Below are 26,236 nucleotides of genomic sequence, written 5' to 3' on the forward strand. Positions count from 1 at the left end.
ATTCAGTAGGTAAACGGAGATATGAGCCACATTTAATAATACTATCATCACGCCGTAGACGAGGGCACGCTTAAAGAAAGACTCTGCACACAGATCTGGTGATTTGTCCACATAAACGCTGGCTTTATAGCTCTCTGTCCACAACCCTTCCCATGCACACCATCACCTGTAGACTCCTTGGCCACACATTTTCCCTTCTTTCCAGTGGCCCACATAATGGTCTTCTTTGTTCAGGGCCTTGTTAGGGATTCTGTATTCACCATACCTGCCAAGGAGAAGGAAAAGAAGATGCAGGGGTGACGTGCTCACCTTTGGCATGCGATTATAAAGGAGGACGGAGAAGATGCACCTATAAGACCGGGGTGAGTGGGTCTTGACTGAGTCGTATCTACCAGCTAAGCCGTCTGCAAAGGCTGGGGAGTGGAACCCAGGCCTGCTTCCTGTCACCGAGAGACGCCTGACTCTAACACTAACAGAAAGCGGGGCCTCTGTGTCCTCTCCCCAGCCACCGTGAGATGCCAGACTCTAACGCTAGTGGAAGGCAGGACTTCTGTGTCCTCTCCCCAGCCACCGTGAGATGCCAGACTCTAACGCTAGTGGAAGGCAGGACTTCTGTGTCCTCTCCTGTCTCCATCACTGCTTTGCAGCCTGTCTCCCTGGGGACGTCATGGCACACACAGCTCAGGCATCTCTCTAGTGAGCAGGGTAAAACAGAGGGTCCAAACCCTCCTTTCAATCTAGATAGCTACTGAAGGGCTTGGAACCACAACCCGTGACACTGTCACACGTGTACGTTAACTTCCCTATAAGTTTCTTTTATAATAAGACAAATTTCTTAACAGGACACAAAGAATTTAACTGAGTTCAGACCCTCAGTATTCACACAGTGGGAGGAGAGGACCTGCCCAAGTTGCCCTCTGGCCACACATGTGACACGGCACACGTGCGTCCACACACATGCACAATGAATGGACTACGGAATGTGATGAAAAAGAAAACAGGACAAACATTTCCCAAAGTGAGGTCAGCAGAGTAGCATTACCATAACACCCCTTCAAAGATTTCCCTTTTAACAGAGAAATGAATTCAAAACTACCCCCCCCTTTTTTTTTTCCAAGACAGGGTTTCTCTGCAGCTTTGGAGCCTATCCTGGAACTAGCTCTTGTAGACCAGGTTGGCCTTGAGCTCACAGAGATTGGCTGCCTCTGCTTCCCGAGTGCTGGGATTAAAGGTGTGCACCACCGCTCGGCTAATTTGAAACTACTTAACAGCTGGCCAGCTGGCTGGAGGCAGCAGCTCAGCAGTGGAGCGTTTGCCCAGCATTCCCAAGGTCCTACAGTCCACACAGTCCATCCTCAACACAGCAAGAGGGGAGACAGTTATTCCTCCAAAAGTACTGAAAATAACATTTCTCTATATCCTGTGTGTCCCGGTGACACTGCTGGTCAGCTGACTCACATAAATTCTGCCCTAGCTCATCTTCTCCACGGATCCAAAGCACCCAAATGAACGCACAACAGAAACCCACCACTTGCTTGAAAAGCAACTACCAACAGTCAGTGGCTTGTGACCAGATTAAAATTCATCTTCTACTTTACACAATTTCCTTACCCATCTTCCAGGCCATTCCTGAACATGCCAGAATACGTCTTTCCATCCAGCCACTTCAGAACACCCCTGGAAGGCATAAACAAAAGGAACAACTGTCAAGTCATGGTTCGGATAAACAAGGCTTTCTCCACACTTTGACTGCTGCCACCCCCTTCCCCAGGAAAAGGACGGAGCACTCTTTACCTGCCATGAGGCTTTCCCGAAAGCCAGCGCCCGTCGTAAGTGGCATCCTTCAGGCGAGGATCCTTGTAGAAAGTGTACTTGGCGCTTCTTGAGATGGGTGGTTCCTGCCTCTGAACACTGCTGCCACCTCCATAGAGTGGAAAATCGGATGTCCCCCTCAAAGCCTGATCCACGGCTTGGCTGATAGCCCGAAGCCACTTGGTCTAGAGGCAGAGAGTCCACGTCAGGAAGTGCAGGGCAGTAATCAGCCAAGTACTGCACTAAGTTTGCTGGCTTTCTCGCTGTGCCCTTTCTATCGCCTGTCACTTCTCTCATTGAGTGATGGGAACCAGCTCTTAGAATTTATTGCTACTGGTTTAAAATCAAGTCATACTTTATAAAGCAAGAGAAGGGTTTCTTTGAGAGTTTCAGGTCAGCCTGGACGATTCAGTGAGTTCCAGGTCAACCTGGACCACACAGTAAGAGGCTACCTAAAAACAAAACAAAACAAAAACCAAATAAAATGAATTACAAAGATCAGCCAGGCATCATGGCTCACTCCTATAGTCCCAGCACTTGGAAGGTTAAGGCAGAAAGAATTCCGTGCTCTAAGCCAGCCAGGGCTACACAGCGAGTCACTGTCTCAGGGAAACAGAACCAACAACAACGTGTGTTCTTGTTTACTAACATGAAAGGCCAAGATGAAAGAAAAGGCCATGCAGAACTAACCTTCTCCTGGGGTGTTGAGGAGATGAGCGTGAACTGCTCCTCAGGTGTGGTTATCTTCAGGCCATTCCTGAAACATTCCCAAGGATGAACACCAGCAGACAGCAGAACCCTCCCCACCCTCCCCATGAGCGCAGATGCTCCTGCTCTAGACTGAGCTCCACAGGGAGAAGATCCAGAATGGCAGGGCTGCATCACCACAGCGGCCTGAGCAGTGAGGACGCCCAGCCCCCCACCCCTCCCCGCCCCCCCATCCCAGCTCACCGCGAGCTTCACCACAGGGCCCTTCATCACCAACAGGCACGTTAGGAAGGAGGGATGAGGAACAGTTTCCTATGCCCCCCCCCCCCACACTTTCCCTGACCATCCCACTTAAGGAAAGAAGAGGAACAGGAGGAGGCACACGTACACGCTACCAGCTTCTTCGGAAAGTGGCTCTGCCCACAGTGTGGCCAAAGGGAACACGTGGTGCGTGGAGAACTGGAAAAGAGAACACAGGACACATCTGTGAGGAGCCGACGGCAACCTCGGGTCTCTGCTAGGACCCTTCCTGTCAACAGCTCACGTGGGCCCCACAGCACAAACCCCCTGAGAGGGCTAGAGCAGGTGGTGGACCAACCCTGCTGCAACCCCCATTCCACAGCCAGCTATGCTGGGCCTTCCCATCCCTGCTCTAGGACCCTGCACACGGCTGACACTCTGTCTCAAGCTAGAAAATAAAATCTTGGCTACAGTGTAGCTGAAGAGGGGGAGCTGCTTCATATTTAAGAGGTCCTGGATTCAGGAGAGAGAGAGAGACTCAAATGTAGCCAATACCCAATTATTCAAATAATTACAAAGAAATCATAACAATGCTTAACGTAAATAGATAGCCATGTACTATATAATGATGCATCTATCAGTCAATGAGATAATGACAGTCCCAAAAAACAACAGAGCTGAAAAATTCCTTCTGCCTAGTGATCTCATAGCTAACACTAACACTTGTTACTACTGTGTTACAGCTGCTAGCGATGTTCCGTACAATAACAGGCTGTGTGGTCAAAGCCCGGCAGCATAGCCTGTACCATACAGTCCCTGACCACAGGCTATCCCTTCTGGATTCTGCGAGCCCACCGGCATTTAGGGAACAGTGGAATTGCCCAACACCATATCTCTGGCAACACAGCCCGTCAGGGCACAGCTCACAACTGCCCACTAGGGATCCTGCCTACCTGAGCGTGGACCAGGGCGTCGTTGAAGAGGATGAACCAGTTCACGGAGAACCTGCCCGCGTGCTGCAGCGACAGCGCCCGGTTACTGCTCTCACACAGCAGTCGGCGCTCCGGCTTCCGCAGGGAGTCCTGCGAGGAACCACGCAGTCTGTGAGCCTCTGTGAGCCGTCAACATCACACAGATGCATGCGCAAGGGAGAGTGAACTAGGCTCAAGGCGTATTTAGGGCGACCTTCTGGTCATAGCTTATCGCAGCATTAAACCCTTCCTAAAATTAGAGTCCAGAGGAGCCTCAAGGAAACCCAAGGCAGCAAGCCTGCAGAGGCCCCTTCCTGCCCCCCCCTCCCCCGGGAACCAAGGGATGCACTGGGACTCGAACACTCATTGCTCTGGTTCTCAGAAGGCCACTCTGCCGGTAAAGGAAGGGGAGCAGAGAGAGGCTGGCTGGTGGGACCGGCGACAGCGGGCAGGCTTACCGTCATTTTCCCAGGAAAGGTCTTCCAGAAGCCCAGCGTGTACTCTGCTTCCTTCCTCTTCCTGCCGAGATGGAGAGCAAGAGATTCATAACAAGAACTGGAATCCTGCAGCATCTGATACTCTGGAGATGCCTGGAGACCAATACACAAGGGGACGAGGACAGCGCATTATCCACACACTGCAGCCTCTGCGTGGGTCAGGTTTACAGCACAGCAGGAGGAAAACTCAGCCAGGGAGAGGGGGGCTGATGCATGTGAGATGGGGTAGACAGTGGTAGTAGTCAGCAGAAGGGAGCTCCTGTACACTGCAAAGATCTGTCACTCCTATAAATTTAATAAAACACTGATTGACCAGTAGCCAGAAAGTATAGGTAGGGGAATCAGACTAGGAAAATTCTGGGAAGAAAGGCAGAGTCAGTCACCAGCCAGATGCAGAGGAAGCAAGATGAGAATGCCTTACTGAGAAGATACCAAGTCACATGGCTAAACACTGATAAGAATTACAGGCTAATTCGAGTTGTAAGAGCTAGTTAATAATAAGCCTGAGCTAAGAGGCCAATCAGTTTATAATTAATATAAGCCTCTGTGTGTTTCTTTGGGACTGGGCAGGACAGACAGTTCCTTCCATAGGGAGCCTTTCTCAGCTGTGCCTCCATTTGCTCATCCATAAAGTGGGATAACGGTTACAGCTTTCTCCAGGGTCGATGGCTAAACAGAAACACAGAACACACTCAAAACAGTGGCTGAAAAGCCAGGCAGGCACAGTTCTTTAAATTCAGTGCTCAGAAGGCAGAGGCAGTCAGATTTCTGAGTTCAAGGCCAGCCTGGTCTACGAAACAAGTTCCAGGACAGCCAGGACTATACAGAGAAACCCTGTCTTGAAAGCCATGCCCTCCCCCATCAAAAAAAGAAAGAAAGAACAGGGACAAGAATATGAAATGCTCTAGATCAGTGTATGTGACTAAGACTCAGCACGTGCTCCACAAGCCCTGACCTTCCTGAAGTAGCAGCCACTGTAGCGGACGCTCTACTCTAGACGGCTTCACAAGGTGAACAGGTCTGAATAAGGTCCAGAGAAGAAATGCTCTACCCTGCTTATCCTTTCTCCTTCCACTTTCTCACAGAGAAGGAAATCTTAATTAGACACACATAAGTGTTAATTTAATGGGCCCCAGCATCTTACGGTGACTTCACGCCAACAACCTATGTTGATATTTGGCTTCCCCAGTATCCAAGGGGGCACGCAGGGGAACCTACCACTTCAAAGCAGGTGGCGAGCTTCAGCAAAACTTTGGCGTAATTATGAAGTCGTCTGACTGGCAAGAAGAACACCGTGTTCAGTATTTCCATCAACTGGGTGTTCTCATCATTCACTTCTGACAGATCTTGTAAGAGTTCTTGGTTTTTATTTAGGAAATCACTGGAAAAGGGGGAAACAAGATCCTGTTGACCATCTGGGATAAACAGTATGAACGGTATTACACAAAAAGTCTCACTGCAGAACTGTGCAGAACGCACGGCCTTGGCGTTAAGAAAACGAATACAGACACAATAAAATGACCCAGGTGTAAGTGACAGAATTATAATTTTTTAACCAATAAAATAGGACTTTAAAGTGCAAGATACAGCAATGGTAGCAACAGTAACTCTAATAGAAACGGTTGGTAACAGACTTTCCTCATGTTCTAGGAAATGAACGTGGCACGCCACGGTTTCGGGGACAAATGATAAACCGGCACCATCCTGTTACTTTCACAGCCCAGAGTCCCAAGACTCTGGCAGGTCTGGCCACTGCTGGGCTGTGCCGAACAGAGATACAGTGGAAAGGCTGAGCCCCTTGCTCCGAGCACTGGTGTGGAACTAATAATACGTCTAAGCTCTGCCTTCCCACCCGACTGTCAGCACACACTGACCACTAAACTAGACTTGGAGGAACAGGACAAGCCAGGCGTGGTGGTGCACACCTGTAATCCCAGTACTCAGGAGGCAGAGGGTCAGGAGTTGTCTTTGAAGCCAGCCTTGTCCTATAGTAATAATGAAAAATTAATGAACTGTCTAAATTTATCAATCTGAAAGATTCATAGGTGACCACCAATGAAACAGCAGAATTACTGAAATAAAGAACAGGCGTCTCCAACCTTCCCTAAGGACTTACAAGAAGTTAATGGTTAACGGGGACGGGAGGAGCATTTTCTTCAGTGGTGTAGTCACTAGCAGGATGGTCCTAGCATAGAATTCCCAATCCATGATTCTGTAAGCAACCCTAACAATAACACTGGGCTATTAAAGAAAATAGACATGAAAGAGGAAGGGTACAGGGTGGAAAAGGGAAGAATCAGAGGGATTGGGAAGAAAGCAAGAGAGGGTATAAGATCAAAATACATTCTACACAGGTATGTAAATGTTGGAATTAAGCTACTATTATGCATAATTAATATATGCTGACATGACATTTTAAAATGAGAAACAGTAACCAATCTTTGAAAATATTAAAAGGGAGCAAACTACTGACAAGACTGTCATAATTTTTAAAATAAACAAAGCAGACTCCAGTCAGGGGAGCAGATCACCGACGTAATCAGCCTCAACTCAAACACTGGTGAAGCTCCTGAGGACAAGCAACTGCCGCTGGGGCAGGGTGGCCTAGTCTTTACCCAGAGGAAGGCATTTACAGTCATCCCTCTGAACTCTGCAATCACTGGGGAAGAGGTGAAGAGCTGTGTAACATTTTCCTCTTAGATTGATTCTGCAGGAAACTCCTTAAGCAGGAAGGTAAACAACTCCAAAGAGCCCTAGGAAGTTCCTGAAACTGACCAGATTCACTAGGTCCTTTTTTCCAAAGAATAAACAAGCCAAGCTGCAAAGAAGACTCTGGAGACCAGACCAGCTCTGCCTGGAGTAGCTTTAGACTGGAGTGACCTGGAAGGGCCGCTCTCCAGCCTGTGGAGCTGTGTGCAGGCTGTGCAGTGAGCTCCAGATTCCCGGCTCTGTGGGCTCTGCCAGCTACAACAGTGATGGGCCCGCGAGAAAAGGCCTGGTGCAAGAAGGGCACAGGGTAACCAGACTGAAGGCCCACCCCAGGAGACAGAACCAGTATCTGATGCCATCCTGCCGATGCTGCTGTGCCCACCGATGGGTGCTGCTAGTCCTCATCAGATAGTAACACGGAGTGGACCGTGTGCAGAGTGTGAGGGTTCGTGCACTCAACCCTAAATGGAATGTCTTTATCACACCCGTCCCCTCAAAGCTCAGGGGTCCATGCAGAAGAGGAGACAGGAAGACTTTTAAGAGCCAAGATGTTTCTAAGGAGACATCATCTTCCAGATATAACGGCCGATAAACACATCAGCTCATAGAGACTGTGACCACATGCACACAACCTGGGCAGATTCCAACTAGACAAAATCCCAACCCTGAGAAGGAGAGGCGGACACTAGTCCCAGCCCTAACCATGAAGCTATATGCAATTGATGGCTGTCGGGAGAGGGAGAGTGCACTTTACTCAACCTGTCATGGCAGGTCCCATGACAAGGTTGAACACAAAACTGTCTCCATGTTTCTTTGTTTTGTTTTTAAAGAGAAAAAGACATAAAACTGGGTGAGTTTTGAGGAGAAGGATCTGAGAGGAGCTTGGGGAGAGCAAAGAATACAATAAAATATTTTGTATGAGATTCTCAAGAAATAAACAGAAACCCTGAACGTGTGCTCTATGGTGGTTAGAAGGGTGAGTGGAAGGTGTAGACCGCTTACATGGCAGGCTTCGCGAGGAGCTGGAACCCTCCCATCACCAGGAAGTTTGAGAATGATGCACAGTACCTGGGCGGAAGAGAGGACACACCGGCATTAGTGACGGAACGTAAACCAGCTCTGTGCAGTTTCCAATGCAAACCTAGATGGTTTCTGAAGCACTACCCTCGAGTTTCAGAACTTCTGGGACATCAACGTAACGGATTCTTACCACCGGAGAAGAACGGGCAGGCAGACGCCGTAGGGGCATGGTAGGAGCAGGGCAGTAGGAACGCTAACAGAAACAAGACATCACAAGCCAGGTCTGCCGGGCTGGTGGCACTTACTAACCTAACAAGCTGGGGAAAATGTGGTTCAAACTGTAGGGTTTTTAATGCAAACTTAATCTTCATTTAAAGTTCTCCAACTAAGTCCTCAGAAAAGGAACACTGAAGGCTAACTAAACATTAAGGGAACGGGGTGTGTGTGTGTGTGTGTGTGTGTGTGTGTGCTCCAGACAGACTGCTCAGGGCAGGAACACTCCTTTCAGACTCTGGGGCTAGTAAGCCTGAAACTGCCAGAGACAGGACATTCTTCCTAACTGGGGCCGCAGTGGTAGAGGCTAAAAATGTAAATTACTGAGCCAGGGTGGTGGCACACCCTGGAGGCAGAGTTCAAGGTCAACCTGGTCTCCAAAGCAAGTTCCAGGACAGCCAGAACTACAAAGAATCCTACCTACAAAGATAACTACTGTGCTTTAAATGTAGCTCAACACATCAAAACTTCATTTTAAAGCAAAAGGTCAGGAATAATAGAGCGGGGAGGTGGGGAGAGAAATGGAGGTATGGTGGGTAATAAATACAAGACAAAAAAAGGGGGGAAATTGCACTAATAAAACCTGAAACCTTCAAACAAATAACAAAGACTAATGTTTAAAATAAATCCGTGTGTCAAGTTCTATCATTATTTTTCATGGTTGATGAGTTAGAAGAGTAAAGTCAAGTTAATTCTCCCTAGGCAACAGCTTCCAATATACTTAATTTGCCTGGGGCTGAAGTCACTTAGATACTAAGTCTGAAAGGAAAATACTAAGGTGATTGCAGGCTATTTCTACTGGTGGGAAGGGGCCAACTTTAAATATCCTTTTGATTAACATTGCCTGCAGCTCTTGATAATAAACACACATCAGTCCTTGGGTTATTTATAACCCAGGGAAAACACAGGAACTCCCTGGCAACAGGTGCTGTAACTCTGTGCAGTGCCTGGCACTTGGTGGCACAGAGTCAATTTCTGGCAGACAGATGGAGAATAAATAAGCTACATATAAAAACAGCACAGCCTTGGAATCAACAGTGTTACCTGGTATACATTAAAATAACACTTAAATTATTGTCTCAAATCATGGTATCAAAACACAAATCAAGAAAAAGCAACAAATAGTTTAAGATTACAAATATTCTTGGTCTACTTTACTTATAAAACATTCTTGGTGCTATCCAGAAAACACCGTTATGTTAAATGTAACTAAAGTGTCCCATCAGACAGCAGTAAAAACCAGGCTCACACTTCACCTGCTCTTTAAATACACTTCTTCATTTCCTCAAATTTTGGTCTAATTTACTTAAGTAAACAAAAATAACCAGATTTACGGCAGGACATTGTATGTAAATAAAATACGCTATCAATCTCCGTTGGGTACAGAAGGAAACGGTGAAGTTAAACGCCTGCCAGGTCTGTGGCCCAGTGCCCTTTCCCTGTGCAGATCCCCGTGCTGAGACCGAACCTAACCAGGGACTGATACTTGCTCTGTGTAACTGTCCAAGAACAGACTCGAGTGCTTCATGATGACCAGGCTCCTGGCTTCCTTCACGCCCTGCAGGAAGCTGCTAAGTGAGGCTCCGTGCTGCCCAATGAGATAACACAGCTTGCTGAACCGGCTTGCGACTTCCTGCAACAGCTGCAAAGTGGTCACAGTGCCCAAGTTGTCTGCACCAAAACGACAACAAATGAAAACCAAGAGCCGTCTCACGACGGTCCCTAAGAGCTGCCTTATGACGGCCCCTAAGAGCTGCCTTATGACGGCCCCTAAGAGCTGCCTTATGACGGCCCCTAAGAGCTGCCTTATGACGGCCCCTAAGAGCTGTCTTATGATGGCCCCTTTCTGAAAACACTCATCTGTGGAACCCCAGACACTACCACAAGTGTCACAGAAACCATACAAACTGTTGGGTGCCTGGTTCTGCTATCTCTGAAAGGGTGTTTCTTTAAAGGTTTCCCACTTGATTTTTTAGTATCTCAGCCAAACTGCAGACCCTCTGAAGCTAACACTTGTGAAATTTTGAAAACACTCCCCTCTCTTGCCTAAGTTCTGAGCCCATCCTCTGGAGGAGACTTTACACAGTTGGGGCTCCACACCCTGCATTCACAGATACAGTTAAATTAGTCAGGAGTGGTGATCTAGGGTGGGGTGGGGAAGGTGACAACTTACCTAAACTGAGAAGAGGCCGAAGTATCTGAGATTTGATTTCACTTAGTTTTGAATAAAACCGTCTTTCCGTAGTAGCCAATTCATGGAGACTGGCGATATAGCCCATGACATTCTTGTCCACCAGGGCAAGGTAACTATCTGTTCCTGCTGTTACTCTGCTTATATACCCAAGCTGAAAGGGGAAAACAAAGAGATCGCTGATACAATGCAATTTATGAGCAATGACCTGGTCTGTCGCACGGGCTCACAGCAGCAGACGGGGGCTCAGGTGAGGATAACCAGGAGTTGGGAAGCAGGTTATTAACAATGAAGATTTACAAACTCTGCGTGTAGAGCTCTCTTGTTCTGGAGCTGTTTATGCACACACCACTGTTAGTGTGAGTAACTGTGTGTACTTAGTTGTAATCACTTCAAGATACCTTAGACGTAAAGAGTCAATCAATAAGAATTATATATCTCCAGACTCACTCTGCATAAAATAAGATTAATGAGAACAAAGAGGAGCCCTGTGCTATACCAAGGGTCTCTGTGTTACCTTGTCTCTTAAAAGTGCCAAAATGAGGGGATTTTCTTTAAGAAAACACAGAGCCAATAAGATGTTTAATGCCTATAATTCCAGCACCTAGAGGCTGAAACAGGAGGCATGCTGGGAGTTCAAGGTCATTCTGGCTATACAGTGAGTTCCAGGTTAGTATAGGCTACAGTATGAGGAAAAAAAAAAAACAACAACCCTGCAATTCCAGGCTGGGGATCAGTCTGAGATTAGCCTCAGCTAAAATGCGGGGAAAACACAGGAGGAAATGCTTCAGGATATCATCCTGGGCAAAGATTTTTCTGGTTATGACCACAAAATACAAGCCACAGAAGAAAAAAAATGACAAGAGACTATATTAGACTAAAAGTGTCAATGCACATGGATGGGGTGGGGTGGGATGGGGGATAAAGTGAAGAGACAGTCTACAGAACGGGAGAAGAAACCTTTGCACTATCATCCAACGGAACATGAAAGGGAATGAAAAATCCCAAATAATCCAGCTGAAAACTGGGAAACTGTTTTGAGAAAATAGAATTTTCTCAAAGAGGATATTCAAATGGCCCTCAAAATAAACAAATAAATAAATAACAAAGAAACCTAGGAAAAGAACTATTACATGATCCAGCAGCCCCACTATTCAGAATATTTCCAACGGAGCTAAAATCAGTATGTCAAGATGGTATCTGTAGTTAGATACGGAATCACGTGGGTGTCCCTTGGCAGAAGAACACATGAAGAAAATACACAATGTGTACATAATGCAACACCATTCAGAACTTCTGATACTTGTAATATATAGCTGTGGTCACCAAAGGGAGTGGGGACAGGAGAGACAGTGGACCCAAGGTACAACTGGAAGCAGGAGGAAGACACTGATGTCACATATGGTAGAGCAGATGTCACTAAGATGCTGACGCCACATATGGTAGGGCAGATGTCACTAAGATGCTGACGCCACATATGGTAGGGCAGATGTCACTAAGACTGACGTCACATATGGTAGGGCAGATGTCACTAAGACGCTGACGTCACATACGGTAGGGCAGATGTCACTAAGATGCTGATGTCACATATGGTAGGGCAGATGTCGCTAAGACGCTGACGTCACATATGGTAGGGTAGATGTCACTAAGATGATGACGTCACATATGGTAGGGTAGATGTCACTAAGATGATGACGTCACATATGGTAGGGTAGATGTCACTAAGACGCTGACGTCACATATGGTAGGGTAGATGTCACTAAGACGCTGACGTCACATATGGTAGGGTAGATGTCACTAAGATGATGACGTCACATATGGTAGGGCAGATGTCACTAAGACTGATGTCACATATGGTAGGGTAGATGTCACTATGGCGATGATGTCACATATGGTAGGGTAGATGTCACTAGATGATGACGTCACATATGGTAGGGTAGATGTCACTATGGCGATGATGTCACATATGGTAGGGTAGATGTCACTAAGATGATGACGTCACATATGGTAGGGCAGATGTCACTAAGACGCTGAGGAAGATCAGCTGGAAAGCTGGGGAGGGGGAAGCAGACAGGACAGCCTACATAGGGAGCTCCAGGGCAGTCAGGATGGCACAAAGACCCTTTCTCAAAAACAAAGCAAACAGAACAATTAGCCGAGTATCTCATAAACAGCCAGTAGAAAAGGGTCCTGGATGCTCCTATTACAAAGAAAATGTCTAGGGTGACGAACACGCCACATGCTGGTGTGGTATCACCCCTCATACCTATGTGCTGAATGTCACATAGAACCCACAACTGTCTTTTTCCTTTCACATCTGCCCTTCCTACTATGACAAGACCACTCCCTGTCCGTATTACAGCAGGCGGGCTGTGCGACCCAGGGAAGTCGGGGACACACACCAGATCCCCATGCCTTCCTTTCATTAGCCCATTTCATACTTTAGCCCAAAGTCTCTCACAGGGCATGTGACAGGCAGCCACTGCACGGAGCCAATCAGCATGCCCCAAACAGCCAAACCTCGGCCAATGCTGCCTCTGGCAATTTAAGGCCTTGTCTTAACACATTCAGAGCCTACTAACCAGACAGCCAAAGACTACATGGTCCAAAACCACATTTTTCAATGAGAATAGAAAATCTAGGATGTATCAGCACTGAGGGTTACATTCCCTGTTGACATGTCTCTCTGAGGATGTGGGTTGCTTTAACAGGAAAAGCAGAAACAAGCGAATGTTCTCAGTATGTAAAGACGAGGCAGGAGGTGGAAAAGCAGACACTGGTTTAGATCTTCAAAAGAGGAAGAAGTGGCTAAGCTGACAGAGAGGACTCAGGCAGTTAGTTCTGCCTATGGCTTGTTGGGATCTCTGTGAGCACAGCTCAGGATCTCAAGTTAGCAGTGCCCAAGGAGACTGAGAAATGCCTGTCATAATCCACCTGAAGGCTCCGGGAAACCTCGGAGGGTTTCCTTTGTGGGGTGGCGCCTTTCAATACTCCTGCACAGTAAAACAGAAATAAAATAAAAACAACTCAGGGCTTAACTCAGTGGGAGAGTTCTTGCCCAATGCAGAGAGAACCCCGAGTTCCAGCCCTGGCATCACGAAACAAAAGCATGCAGCAGCACAGGCGTAGCCTTCCCCCAGGAGAGCTCACTCAACAACTGCTCCTAGACCTTGCAGTGTGCAGGGCAGTAATCCCAGTCACTGGGAGAAGGAGGCAGGAGGCCTGTGCAGCAAGCCCCAGGCCACCCTGAGCTGCATGCTGATCAAGATCTTGCCTCACAAAGATAATGACTCCAGCTTGTGTGCTGTGCAGACACAACAATGGATGAGGAAGCCAGAAAGCCCTATACTCGTGCAAGACAGACAGAAGATAAGATCACAGTGCTCACACTGACGGGTGTGTTAGGGAGAACAGAGCAGAGAGATAAGAAGCGGAGGACAAGGAGGGGTTTGCAGTTTTACACGAGGTGGTCAGAGAACTTAAACGTCAGGCAGACTTGTAGTTCAAAGGCTCCTGCAGCTACAGAATGCGGGCTTTAGGGTCCAGCTCCTATTCACCTTGTTGCAGGAGAGAAGGACTGGAGTCTTGGTGCCACCGGGATTCTCGGGAAGGGCGTCACCTTCTGCAGGGTCCTGCCGGCCACTGTAGTACAGCCCAGGCTGGAAGTCTTTGGTGTCCACTAGAAACAAGGAGTAATCCCGGCCTGCGGCCACACTCCAGACTCCGTTCTCACTGCTAACCTGAAATGACAGAAAGACAGCGTCTGTCTGTCTGTCTGTCCAAATTAACCGAGGAGAATCCAGTTGCATGGAACAGATTACTTAAGCGGGCACGGGCAGTCAGCCATACCCTAGAGAGTGAAGCAAACCCAGCAAGGTACCCAGTTACTACAGAACAGAGCAGAAGGGAAAAAAAAAAAAACCAGCAACCTGATGTTCAGCTTTTAAACTTGAATTGGATTTGAAAAAGTAGAATACAGAAAGGAAAAAGTATAGTTCTTAATAGTTTTTAATGTTATTTTTGTAGGTGTCTATAGGCAGCTTATTTTATAGGGAGGAGGCTCTGGAGCCCTGCTCTAAAAGTCACACCTCGAGTGGACCTCTGTCCGTTCACATTCAGCTGTGTGCCAAAGATCTACATAAAAACAAAACATCTAATAAGGCTAAGTCTCATTGTTACCAACTGAGCCCTGGGATGCTCCCTTCTGGACTCTGTGGGCACTCACACATATTCATAATTAAGATTTTCTTAAACTGGTGGCTTAATCCTTTAATCTCAGCATTTGGGAGGCAGAGGAAGGCAGATCTCTGTGAGTTTGAGGCCAGCCTGGTCTACAGAGCGAGTTCCAGGACAGCCAGAGCTACACAGAGAAACCCTGTCTCGGGTGAGGGTGGGGGGGATTATTTACTACTGAAACTAAAAGCAGAAATGTGTTAACGTTTCAGTCTTTTTGTCCAAGCAGAATCCTGCTCACTGAAGGGAAGCCACCAGCATGGGTCTTGGGCACTGATGCTGTTCCCAGAATTAAGGCAGCTTCCCCTCCTACTCTCTGTTACTCTCAGCAGAGGGCGTCTTGGGCGGGGGAGGCAGCGTCAGCACCCTATCCCATTCCACCATGCCCTGGTTCACACCACCCTGCTTCCAAACACTAGAGCGGGAATTAGCCTCACTGGCTGCGTTCTGGCATTCCTGAGAAGTGTTAGGACAAAGGAAAGGCCGGGAAACATATCAAGGATGAAACAGAAAGTGTTATATAAATGAAAACCAATTTATAAGTCAGAGACGGGGATCATCTGAACCTGTAGTTTTGCTGCAGAAAAAGTGTTAACAAAGGTTTACTGTGGTGTAAGCCATAGAACAGAACATCAGAAAATTATGACTTTTCAAAACCAAATTTAAGATAGAAGTCAGAGTAGACATTGTTTGATGGTAACATAGCCCTGAACACACTAAAGGCATAAAATTTTGTATAAAAGAACCTTTTCTTTTTCTTCTTTTTTTGGGGGGGCTAAGAGAAGGTAGAAGTACTGTCAATATTCAACAAACAGACAAGGCTGTGAAGTAAAAACATTTTTGAAAAATTACATTTAGCTAGAAAAGGAGTGGCTTCATGTTATGAAATCATATTTTAATCAGTGTTTTAGAAAAATTGTATTTATAAACTAAACTTGGCTACAAAACAATTTCCCTAGACACATAAAATGCAATAGCACAGAATTCTGGAATACACTGCTCTTATGTTCACAAGATTACCTTTGCAAGCCGAGGGACTGTGGTTGGAAAATCAGAATGCCCGAGCTGACCGAAGGTGTTACTGCCCCAGGAGTAGACCTGTCAGAGACAACAGCAGCGCAGGTGAGACGTGTGCACTTTCATGACAGGTTAGCTCCAGACCTTTATGAGGCTGGACCTGCAGTCACAGAGACCAGGCACTCATTTTCTAAACTTTAAAATAACAGACATTAGCTGGACACAGAGGCTCACATCTGAAATCCCCGTACTCAGGAGAACGAGGTAGGAGAAGCTCCCAGTTCAAGCTATAAAGTGAAAACCTGTTTCCTCCCATTTCAGAGAATGGAGGAGGAGGAGGAAGAAAAAAGAAAACAGAAGCAGAGGAGGAGTAAACAGAAATGAAACCTGGCATGGTGGCACAAGCTTATAATCAAAGCACAGTCAGGAGGCTGAGGCAGGAGGATCTCAAGTTTGAGGCCAGTCTGCCTGCACAAGGTCTGCCAACACCCTGCCACAGACGAGGAGGAAGTCATGGTCCTCCCACAGACCCTTTTCTTCAGTGGTGCAGGCTCTAGAAGGTGCATGTGCTCCTGTAACAATCGGGTACGCGTAGGTGTGTGCAGGAAGGAAGGACGGTGGCTGGGCAGAGGAAGGGGACTGGCGGGGAGTGGGAGCAATGTGGTCCCTACAGTGAAAATGTCCTGAGACCCATTGTTACGTGGAATATAGGCCAATATAACAGAAAACAAAACCAAACTCCATATATCAAGGAAATCATCACTGCTTCTTTAGTCCAGGGCATTCTGACTCAGCATCCCGCATCATCACGTCCAGCTAAGTTAAGTCAACACTTTTGTGATCGTTCACCTGTAAGTTCACCTGTAAGTCAGCACCCAAGATGCTAAAGCCACAAGACTGACATGTCGGGCACTGCATCATCACGTTCAGCTAAGTCAACGCTTTTGTGACTTAGTTCACCTGTAAGTCAGCACTCAAGAGGCTAAAGCCACAAGACTGCTGAGTCAGAAGTCAACCTGAGCTGCAGGTGAAACCCATTTCAAAATCAAAAAATACAGCATGATTTTAATAGCTACATAAAACTCCACTGTGGGTATGCCTCCACTAATTAACTACTGGATTATTAGTGAGTTAACAATTTTAAATGATATTGAAACCCTTCAACAGGGCCGGTAAGATGACTGGAATCTGGAAAAGCATTGAACAGGGCGAGCCTAGTAGCAGGATTTCCATTCCCAGAACCAAGTCAAGGAGGAAGGAGAAAACTGACCCATGAAGTTGTTCTCTGGCTTCCACATGTGCCGTAGCATGGGCAAAGCCCCACATCATACAGACATGCACATCACATACAAACACCTACACATACATCATACAGACATTCACATCACATACAAACACCTACACATGTGTCATACAGACACCCACATCATATACAAACACCTACACATGTGTCATACAGGCATCCACATCATATACAAACACCTACACATACATCATATACAGTCATCCTCACATCATACAAACACCTACACATACATCATACAGACATCCCTTACACCATACAGATACCCACACACACATCACAGACACCTTAACATCATACACACCCACACCCACATACACAAATACCATACACAGATGCCATACATACTCCCACACATCACACATTATATACAAATACTCCCACACATAATACATATATATACACGTCATACATTATATAGATACTCCCCCATATCATAAATCATACAGACACCCCATCCACACATTATACACACACTATAACTCATACATATGTACTCATATACTCACCATACACATAGACCCTCACATACATCAGGAATCAACCACACACACCACAAATTACATACCCAACACAGATATCATACACAGACACCCCCACATCATACAGACATGCCACACATACACCTATACATACACACAATAATAATACATTTCTAAATCCTTGCCTATACAGATTTATAGATTCCTGAGCAAAGACTGCTGAGTCAGCGAAAACGCACATTCTCCATCGAGGTCCTGCTCAGATTTCTGCCTCTGCTCTTTTCTCCTGTGTCTCAAATAGCACATGAAAATAAATGCAGTATCCCCTATTAGGAGAAAATAGTTTTAAATTTGTTTGCTAAATTATCCTTTGTCATGGGCCATTCTATTTTGAAATTCTTCATTTGTTTTTTACTATCTGGGATGGGGGGGCAGGTGCAACTCCAAGGACAACTTGCAGGGTGGGCGGGATCCAGGGAATGCCAAGTTTCAGGCCTGAGGACCAAAACCCCGACTGGCTTCTCTCCCTCCTCCTGCCCTACCCCTCTAAGCCTACCATGCAACAAAGGATGGCCTGGGATGACAAGCCTGTGCCACTAGGCCTGGTTCATGTCTGGGGATGGAGCCAAGCACCACATGCGCGTGTGGGTGCGTGCTAAGATACAACCTCAGCCTGGATGGCTCCTTTGAGACAGGCTGGGTACCTTCTCTTGCTCTCCTCTTCACCGCCATGTAAAACCTCAAAGCTCAAAGGAGACAGGCGGTGCTGCCTGACAGTACAGTCGCTCAGAGACAGCGGAGCACCTGACCTGGCAGTACAGTGCTCAGAGACAATGGAACACCTGACCTGACAGTACAGTCGCCCAGAGACAGCGGAGCACCTGACCTGACAGTACAGCCACCCAGAGACAGCAGAGCACCTGACCTGACAGTACAGTCGCCCAGAGACAGTGGAGCACCTGACCTGACAGTACAGTCACCCAGAGACAGCGGAGCACCTGACCTGACAGTACAGTCGCCCAGAGACAGTGGAGCACCTGACCTGACAGTACAGTCGCCCAGAGACAGCAGAGCACCTGACCTGACAGTACAGTCACCCAGAGACAGCGGAGCACCTGACCTGACAGTACAGTCACCCAGAGACAGTGGAGCACCTGACCTGACAGTACAGTCACCCAGAGACAGCGGAGCACCTGACCTGACAGTACAGTCACCCAGAGACAGCGGAGCACCTGACCTGACAGTACAGTCACCCAGAGACAGCCTCCCTCCCGTTTGAGCAGGAGCTGCTGCACTCCAGTCTGTCCTTACCTGAGACTTCGCGGTAAGTGCAAGGGAGTGGGAGTCACCTGCCTCCAGGTGAATCACCTCTTTACCGTCCAGACACTTGACACACAGCGGCTGAAGCCTTGAAGGAAACAAACACAGGCGCACAAACAGAGTCAACACCTTCAGCAGCGTAACTTTCCCAAATTATACAGTCAGGACTGTTAAATAAAAATAAAGTGTCAGAAATAACGAGGATATGTTTGAACTACTTCTAAACATCATACCTCATCTTCGCTCGTTTTAACTGCGGCATTGTCTGTCATCATTAACCAACCCTTGTAATTCGGAATCAACTAAGAACCGTGGAGTTGAGCTGGAAGTGCTGCCCAGGCCTCAACCCCAGCACCCTGGGACAGGAGGATCCCTGCCAAGTCCAGTCTAGTCCAGGTCACGCAGTGTGACCCTGTCCCAAATGGAAGTACGACAGAAATGTAAAGACTGGGACTCGACGTGACTCGGTAAAGCACAGAGGACACGGGGGAAGTAAGGAAACTTTTATTCCCATTCCCTTCGCTCCGCTAGGATAGACAGTCTGTTTACACATCTTCAAGCTTCAGAAATCAAGCATGCTAACAGTCTGAGAATGTCTGTCAGAGAAAATGACCGTTTTTCCTGATGTACGCACAGCTCAATGCTTTAGAGACAGCTGTTCTAGAGAGCACAGCTACATCTTTGGGGTCAGAAACCCATGTCCTCTTTATAAATTAAGACGTAACTATTCAAATGTTTCAATGAAATACCATCTTATCTCTAACACCATCTTCTGCATTCTAAGATGAGCGCACACCAGAATGGACGGACAAGTGTACGCGGATACTCCAGTCCTTCATTGGTTTGTGATTATTTGTTTTGAGACAGGATCTCTCTATGTACCCCTAGCTGGCCTGGAACTCATTATGCAGACCAGACTGGCCTCAGACTCACATGGGTCTGCTTGCCTCTCTCCTGAGCGCTAAGGCTAAGGCGTATGCCTCCATTCATGCCTAGCCTCCAGCCTTGGACTGCGAGGCACCAAAGACTAAGCCTTTTATCAGCACTAATGGTGCACAGTAACCTGCCTTGTTGGCTAAAATGGATGTGTGGAGATCCCAGGAAAAAGGCTACTGCCCAGCCTGACCCCCATCAGCACCTGCTGGTGGCACTCACCTGGGCAGGACGTCACCGTGTCCCAGCTGCCCATCTTTGCCTTTCCCCCAGGTCCACACCTCTGTTCTCAGGGAAGGCAGGAGGGCATCGGCTTCTCCACTGTACGTGGGAGTCAGGACCACTGTCCTGGTTTTCACCCTGGCAGCTTTCCTTAAGAGCCTGGGGGAAACTGGAAACAAACAGGAAAGACGATGCTTTAACAGAGAGACGTGGCGTCTGTGAAACACCCTGCGGAGTGCCTGGCTGGTCAGCTGAGTCTGGGGAATGCTCCCGACTGTCTTGAGCCCTGCCTCTCTCCCCTGCACAGTCTTACTCATTAGTGTGCAGAGGATGCTCACGGACCTGCAAGTAGAAGCCCATGTAAGTGTTTAATCTGTCATACGCCGAAAACTTGGCTGCAGACCCTTCTCTGTGTAACGTTTATCAACATCTTGGAGAACTTGCATTCTAAAAAATATGATCATAATGGGTGTTGTAACTCATGCCTGTATGGCCTGCCAAGAGCCTGAGGCCATCCTGGGCTACAATGTAAGACCCTATCTAAAAAAAAACACACAAAAAATAAACAGAATATACTAAAAATACAAATCTTTCCTATTTCAAAACATTGTTAAAAGCTAAGCTTTCTAAGCCAAGCTTTGATTTCACATATATAACAAACAACTGTAATAAAGGATTAATTTTAAGACACAAAACTTTAAACTTCTATGGCGGGAAGAAAGCTTTAAAATCTTTCACAGGGGCTGGAGATGGCTCAGTGGTTAAGAGCACTGATTACTCTACCAGAGGACCTGGGTTCAATTCTCAATACCCACACAGTGGCTGGCTCACAACTATAATTCCAGTTCGAGTTCCTGACACCCTCTTCTGGTCTCCATGGCACCAGGCTCTGATAGTGCACAAAGATACATGCAGGTAAAACACTCATAAGCAGAAAATAATTTCTTTTAAAAAAAAACTTTTTACGCGTTTTGGGTAAATATGAAGGTCAATTTGGGGGGGGGGTCTGGTTGGTTTGTTTTGCTTTGTGACAGGGTCTCACTGTGTAGCCTGTGCTGCCCTATAACTCAGTACATAGACCAGGCTGTCCTTAAATTTGGAGATCTGCTTGCCTCTGCTTCCAGGGTGCTGGGATTAGAAGTGTGGGTCACTATGCCTTGCTAGGTTAATGTTTTATTAAATTAGTCTTTTGAAAGGATGTTACTAGCTTTTACTATGTTGATAACAATGTATAACATGAAGTAAATCTTATACACCAATTTGGTAGCAGGACAAACTTTGAATAAAGTCATTAAAAAAGACTGAAGTTATATTCTGTAACTATTTCTGAGGCAGAGAAACGGGTAGCTTTCTCTTACAGCCACCACTGTGCAAACCACCGTTACAGAAAGCTTCAGCTCCAACAACTAGGAAAGTTAACTTGCTGTAACACAGCGTGTGAAGCTCAGTCCCCGCCTCACCTTGTGACAGCAGTCCAGGGAGGGAGAGTCTTCGGCTCCCTCCCTCCGCCTCTTCCTCTCTGATGTCCACCAGACTGGAGCTTTTCTTCCCTTGCATTGACTCCTGTCTCACCTGCTCTTCTCTGAGATCTTTCAGGCTCTCTGGGCCCGTGGGAGCGCTGCCCGGCTGGGCTCCCATCTCCCCGGGGGTGGTGCTGTAAAAGTTCATGACTTTCTTGAGAGACAAGGCCCCAGCCTCGTAGGTGGCGGCCACTCTCACACCGACAGCAGATGCACAGGAGACCACCAGGCTGTTGAGGGCTGAGGTGCTTGTGGTTGGTGGACTGTGAAGGTCAGGGCCAACTTCTTCTACAGGAGGCTAAACAAACACACGGAATGTAAAAAACTGTAGCAACAGTCAATAGAAGCTAATGCTCACAGTTAGCTGCATAAAAAATCCAAAACAGAACCAAGGAGGGGGTACTGTCTGTAACCTGGGCACACATATGCCAGGCCAACAACAGACAGCTTGTCTTCAGCCTCAAACTGTCTCCTCCTGGTTGTTGAGTTAACATAGTATACGGAAATGGCCCTTAAAATACAGCTCTTTCCCTGAGCACCCCCTCTTGCTGAGGGCTTGTTAAAATGATCTCTAGCTGCTTTATAAAACTGAGCATGGGGAGAGGAGACGGAGGCACTGAGGGATGAAGGGCCCTGGCTGCAGCCCGGGAGGCTGAGGTAAGAGGAGCTCAGCTCAGAGCCAGGGAGGCTTCACAGGGAGCCTGTTTCAAGCACTAAACAGACAGAAAAGACAAAAACACTGGATTAATACAAGGTGCTCTGGACAGAAGGGTGAAAACCTCCAGCCTGTTATTTGAATACTTTCAGGAAAATTTATACTGATTGCTTGTTACTACGAAATGGAAGAACAAGTAAGATTTTAAGAAAAGGAGGTGCTTTCTAAGACATTTTATAATGAAAATGCAGAAGTAGGATGTATAGGAGGAAATCTTAGGCCTCTGACCGTCCCTCACACTACATCCTAGGCTGACCCACTGGTGACTTTTCTCCCATGACACAGTAGCTGGGCAGCTACAACCTTTGCCCTGGTTACCAGAAGACAAAAGCGACAGGTTAATAATTAAATATATGGAGCAAGTGTTCTTAGCATGCTTCATGGGAATATTAAAAAGATTAACAAAAATTTTAATAACAGTGAAAAGTAGGTTGAATTATCAAATACTACTGTTAACAAAAAGGGAAAAAACATCATTAAATATACCCAATAGCACACAAAAAAGCTTTTTATATGAGCATAGTTACACTGAAAAATTATTGCTTCCTATGGAGCTGGAGAGACAGCTCAGTGGTTAAGAACACTTGCTGCTCTTGCAGAGGACCCAGGTTAAGTTCCCAGCACCCATGGCAGGCGACTCCAGCTCCCTGGGATCCAACACCTCTGGCCTCTGTGGGCACCTGCACTCACACACACACACTCACACACCCACGTGCACCTGCACTCACATGCACACACCCACATGCAGACGCACACCTACACATAATTAAAAATAATAAATAAGGGCTGGAGAGATGGCTCAGTGGTTAAGAGCATTGCCTGCTCTTCCAAAGGTCCTGAGTTTAATTCCCAGCAACCACATGGTGGCTCACAACCATCTGTAATGAGGTCTGGTGCCCTCTTCTGGCCTTCCGGCACACACGCAGACAGAATATTGTATACATAATAAATAAATAAATATTTTAAAAAATAATAATAATAAATAAAAATAAGCTCGGTGGTGGTGGTGCACATCTTTAGTCCCAGCACCCGGGAGAGGCAGATGGATTTCTGTGAGTTTGAGGTCAGCCTGGTCTACAGAGCAAGTTCCAGGACAAGCTCCAAAGCTGCAGAGAAACCCTGTCTTGGGAAAAAAAAAAAAATGCTTCTTATACTCAAAGATCCCAAAGATATGCACATTATTTCTTAATTTGTCCTGAATTCAGAACCAAACCCAGCAAAGCATGATCTCAGGCCACCCTGGTTATACAGTGAGATGCTGTCTCAAAAACAAAACAAACAAACAAACAAATGAAATAATTCCCAGTGCCTAGCATAGTATCTGGCGTACAGCAGATACTCAATATAGTTTGTCAAACTACATATCAAATTTATAAGTTACTTCTATGCAAACGAGTGATCTAATTAAAACAGTCAGCAGAGGTTTGAAAACTACTTACACTTAACAGCAAGAACTATGATTAGGTTCTCCTGACAACTGATTCAGTGTAATACTGCGATTTCTGACCTTTGCTGATGATGGCTCCTGACAGCATTTGAGAGGGACGGCTTTGGGAAGCTCTTATCATTAAGCAGAGGAAAACATTGCCCAAATCTTAAACTACTATTCCCAACCTATTACATATACATGCATGGATGGATGAATGGATACTTTTAAATTCTTTATTTTGAGATGCTGAAAGCCTCAAGCAGGCTAGGCAAGTAACCCACCACTGAGCTACATTCTAGCTATTTATTGCAGTTAAATGAATAAAGTAACAAAAGACTAATTACTAGTAATTTTGATTGAAGATATAGTTTTAGAACTCAAAGTCAACCAATGAGAAAGAACAGCATATAAAATTTTCACTGTTGAATATAAGGCTGAAATGTTAGTTACAAAAATTAAGTTAAATTTAGTAGGAACACACACTGCCAAAACCAACATACATGATAAAAAAACTTCAGACATTTAACAAAATAAGTTCAAAGAAAATGCAATTCCTTTTGTTGATTTTTTTGGAATGCAGAATTTTAAAGGTGGCAATTTGATAGCCAAATGAGCTGTATACAGCAAGCTTTTAGCTTTATATTTAATAGAGGAATGACTTTTAAAAGGATAAACTTGGTGTTCTGTGTTTGCTTTCGAGACAGGATCTATTCTATAGTCTGCAGTGGCCTCAAACTTGAGATCCAGCAAAGTCAAATGTTTTACAGGCATGCACAGACTAAGAATTTTCTACAAACCCTCTTGGTCGAGTAATGCTACTTTGTTTGGATTTTTATAATACTTTTTTTTTATAAACAGCTTACTTTTAATTGAAAAAAAGTCAAATACAGAGAGTATGCGTGAAGCAGGGCTATTTCTAAAAATACCCCACGTTCTCACTCTGACAGAGAAGACTTGGGGACAAAGAACTGAAGACTCTAGTGGCTTTAAAGACCCTGAGTTAAAAAGACAGCAGTTCCTTCGGGATGAGTTGTTTTGCTTTTGTCTCCCCCCCCCCCCCCCCCAGCACAAAGGTAACACCACGGGAGAACCAGAAGCCGCTCTTCTGGAACAATGTGTTTCCAACAACACTGTCACTCATTTCCTGTGTTTTTAAATGATATTTTAAACAAGACAAAAGTACTTCCCCGCCTCAAATAAGGCCCAGTAAGGCCCAGTCTAAACTGAAAACAAACAAAAAAAAACCCAGAAAACCACAAATCTGAAACATAAGCCTTGCAGTTTCTTTTTCTTTCTTCTTTTTTGTTTTCTGTTTTGTCTCACGAGACAGTGTTAATTGTGGCTCTGGCTACCTTAATACTATGTAGCGTAGGTTAGCCTGCAACACAGCAATCCTCCTGCCTTGGCCTCCTGAATGTTGAGATTACATGCATGTACCACCTCATCTAGAAACTAAATCATTACAAATTTGCCTTCAACTAGACATTCTGCAACCTGGTAAGGTCCCTAGACAGACACAGTCTCACACAGCTCTGGAGGACCTAGACACAGTCTCACACAGCTCTGGAGGACCTAGACAGACACAGTCTCACACAGCTCTGGAGGACCTAGACAGACACAGTCTCACACAGCTCTGGAGGACCTAGACAGACACAGTCTCACACAGCTCTGGAGGACCTAGACACAGTCTCACACAGCTCTGGAGGACCTAGACAGACACAGTCTCACACAGCTCTGGAGGACCTAGACAGACACAGTCTCACACAGCTCTGGAGGACCTAGACACAGTCTCACACAGCTCTGGAGGACCTAGACAGACACAGTCTCACACAGCTCTGGAGGACCTAGACAGACACAGTCTCACACAGCTCTGGAGGACCTAGACAGACACAGTCTCACACAGCTCTGGAGGACCTAGACACAGTCTCACACAGCTCTGGAGGACCTAGACAGACACAGTCTCACACAGCTCTGGAGGACCTAGACAGACACAGTCTCACACAGCTCTGGAGGACCTAGACACAGTCTCACACAGCTCTGGAGGACCTAGACACAGTCTCACACAGCTCTGGAGGACCTAGACAGACACAGTCTCACACAGCTCTGGAGGACCTAGACAGACACAGTCTCACACAGCTCTGGAGGACCTAGACAGACACAGTCTCACACAGCTCTGGAGGACCTAGACAGACACAGTCTCACACAGCTCTGGAGGACCTAGACAGACACAGTCTCACACAGCTCTGGAGGACCTAGACAGACACAGTCTCACACAGCTCTGGAGGACCTAGACAGACACAGTCTCACACAGCTCTGGAGGACCTAGACAGACACAGTCTCACACAGCTCTGGAGGACCTAGACACAGTCTCACACAGCTCTGGAGGACCTAGACAGACACAGTCTCACACAGCTCTGGAGGACCTAGACAGACACAGTCTCACACAGCTCTGGAGGACCTAGACACAGTCTCACACAGCTCTGGAGGACCTAGACACAGTCTCACACAGCTCTGGAGGACCTAGACAGACACAGTCTCACACAGCTCTGGAGGACCTAGACAGACACAGTCTCACACAGCTCTGGAGGACCTAGACAGACACAGTCTCACACAGCTCTGGAGGACCTAGACAGACACAGTC

The 26,236-nt window shown here is 46.6% G+C and overlaps 1 protein-coding gene across 3 annotated transcripts in view; it reads right to left on the bottom strand.

Moving 5' to 3' along the window:
- The window catches only part of Als2 (alsin Rho guanine nucleotide exchange factor ALS2), a 69,522-nt gene that overhangs the window by 21,943 nt on the left and 21,343 nt on the right, over positions 1-26,236 (bottom strand). For all 3 annotated transcript variants that reach the window (XM_087902395.1, XM_087902396.1, XM_087902394.1), the window contains exons 5-20: positions 21,392-21,749; positions 19,932-20,100; positions 18,768-18,864; positions 15,675-15,752; positions 13,979-14,161; positions 10,404-10,575; positions 9,721-9,901; positions 7,940-8,005; positions 5,447-5,609; positions 4,190-4,321; positions 3,714-3,842; positions 2,909-2,979; positions 2,503-2,569; positions 1,795-1,997; positions 1,612-1,677; positions 167-265 (exon numbers count right to left, since the gene is read on the bottom strand). In XM_087902395.1, coding sequence (XP_087758521.1) covers positions 167-265; positions 1,612-1,677; positions 1,795-1,997; positions 2,503-2,569; positions 2,909-2,979; positions 3,714-3,842; positions 4,190-4,321; positions 5,447-5,609; positions 7,940-8,005; positions 9,721-9,901; positions 10,404-10,575; positions 13,979-14,161; positions 15,675-15,752; positions 18,768-18,864; positions 19,932-20,100; positions 21,392-21,749 — 2,234 coding nt within the window. The remainder of the gene's footprint in view (positions 1-166; positions 266-1,611; positions 1,678-1,794; positions 1,998-2,502; positions 2,570-2,908; positions 2,980-3,713; positions 3,843-4,189; positions 4,322-5,446; positions 5,610-7,939; positions 8,006-9,720; positions 9,902-10,403; positions 10,576-13,978; positions 14,162-15,674; positions 15,753-18,767; positions 18,865-19,931; positions 20,101-21,391; positions 21,750-26,236) is intronic.

The sequence above is a fragment of the Myodes glareolus genome, chromosome 27, assembly GCF_982192425.1.
Source record: "Myodes glareolus chromosome 27, mMyoGla1.1, whole genome shotgun sequence".
NCBI classification, from domain to species: domain Eukaryota; kingdom Metazoa; phylum Chordata; class Mammalia; order Rodentia; family Cricetidae; genus Myodes; species Myodes glareolus.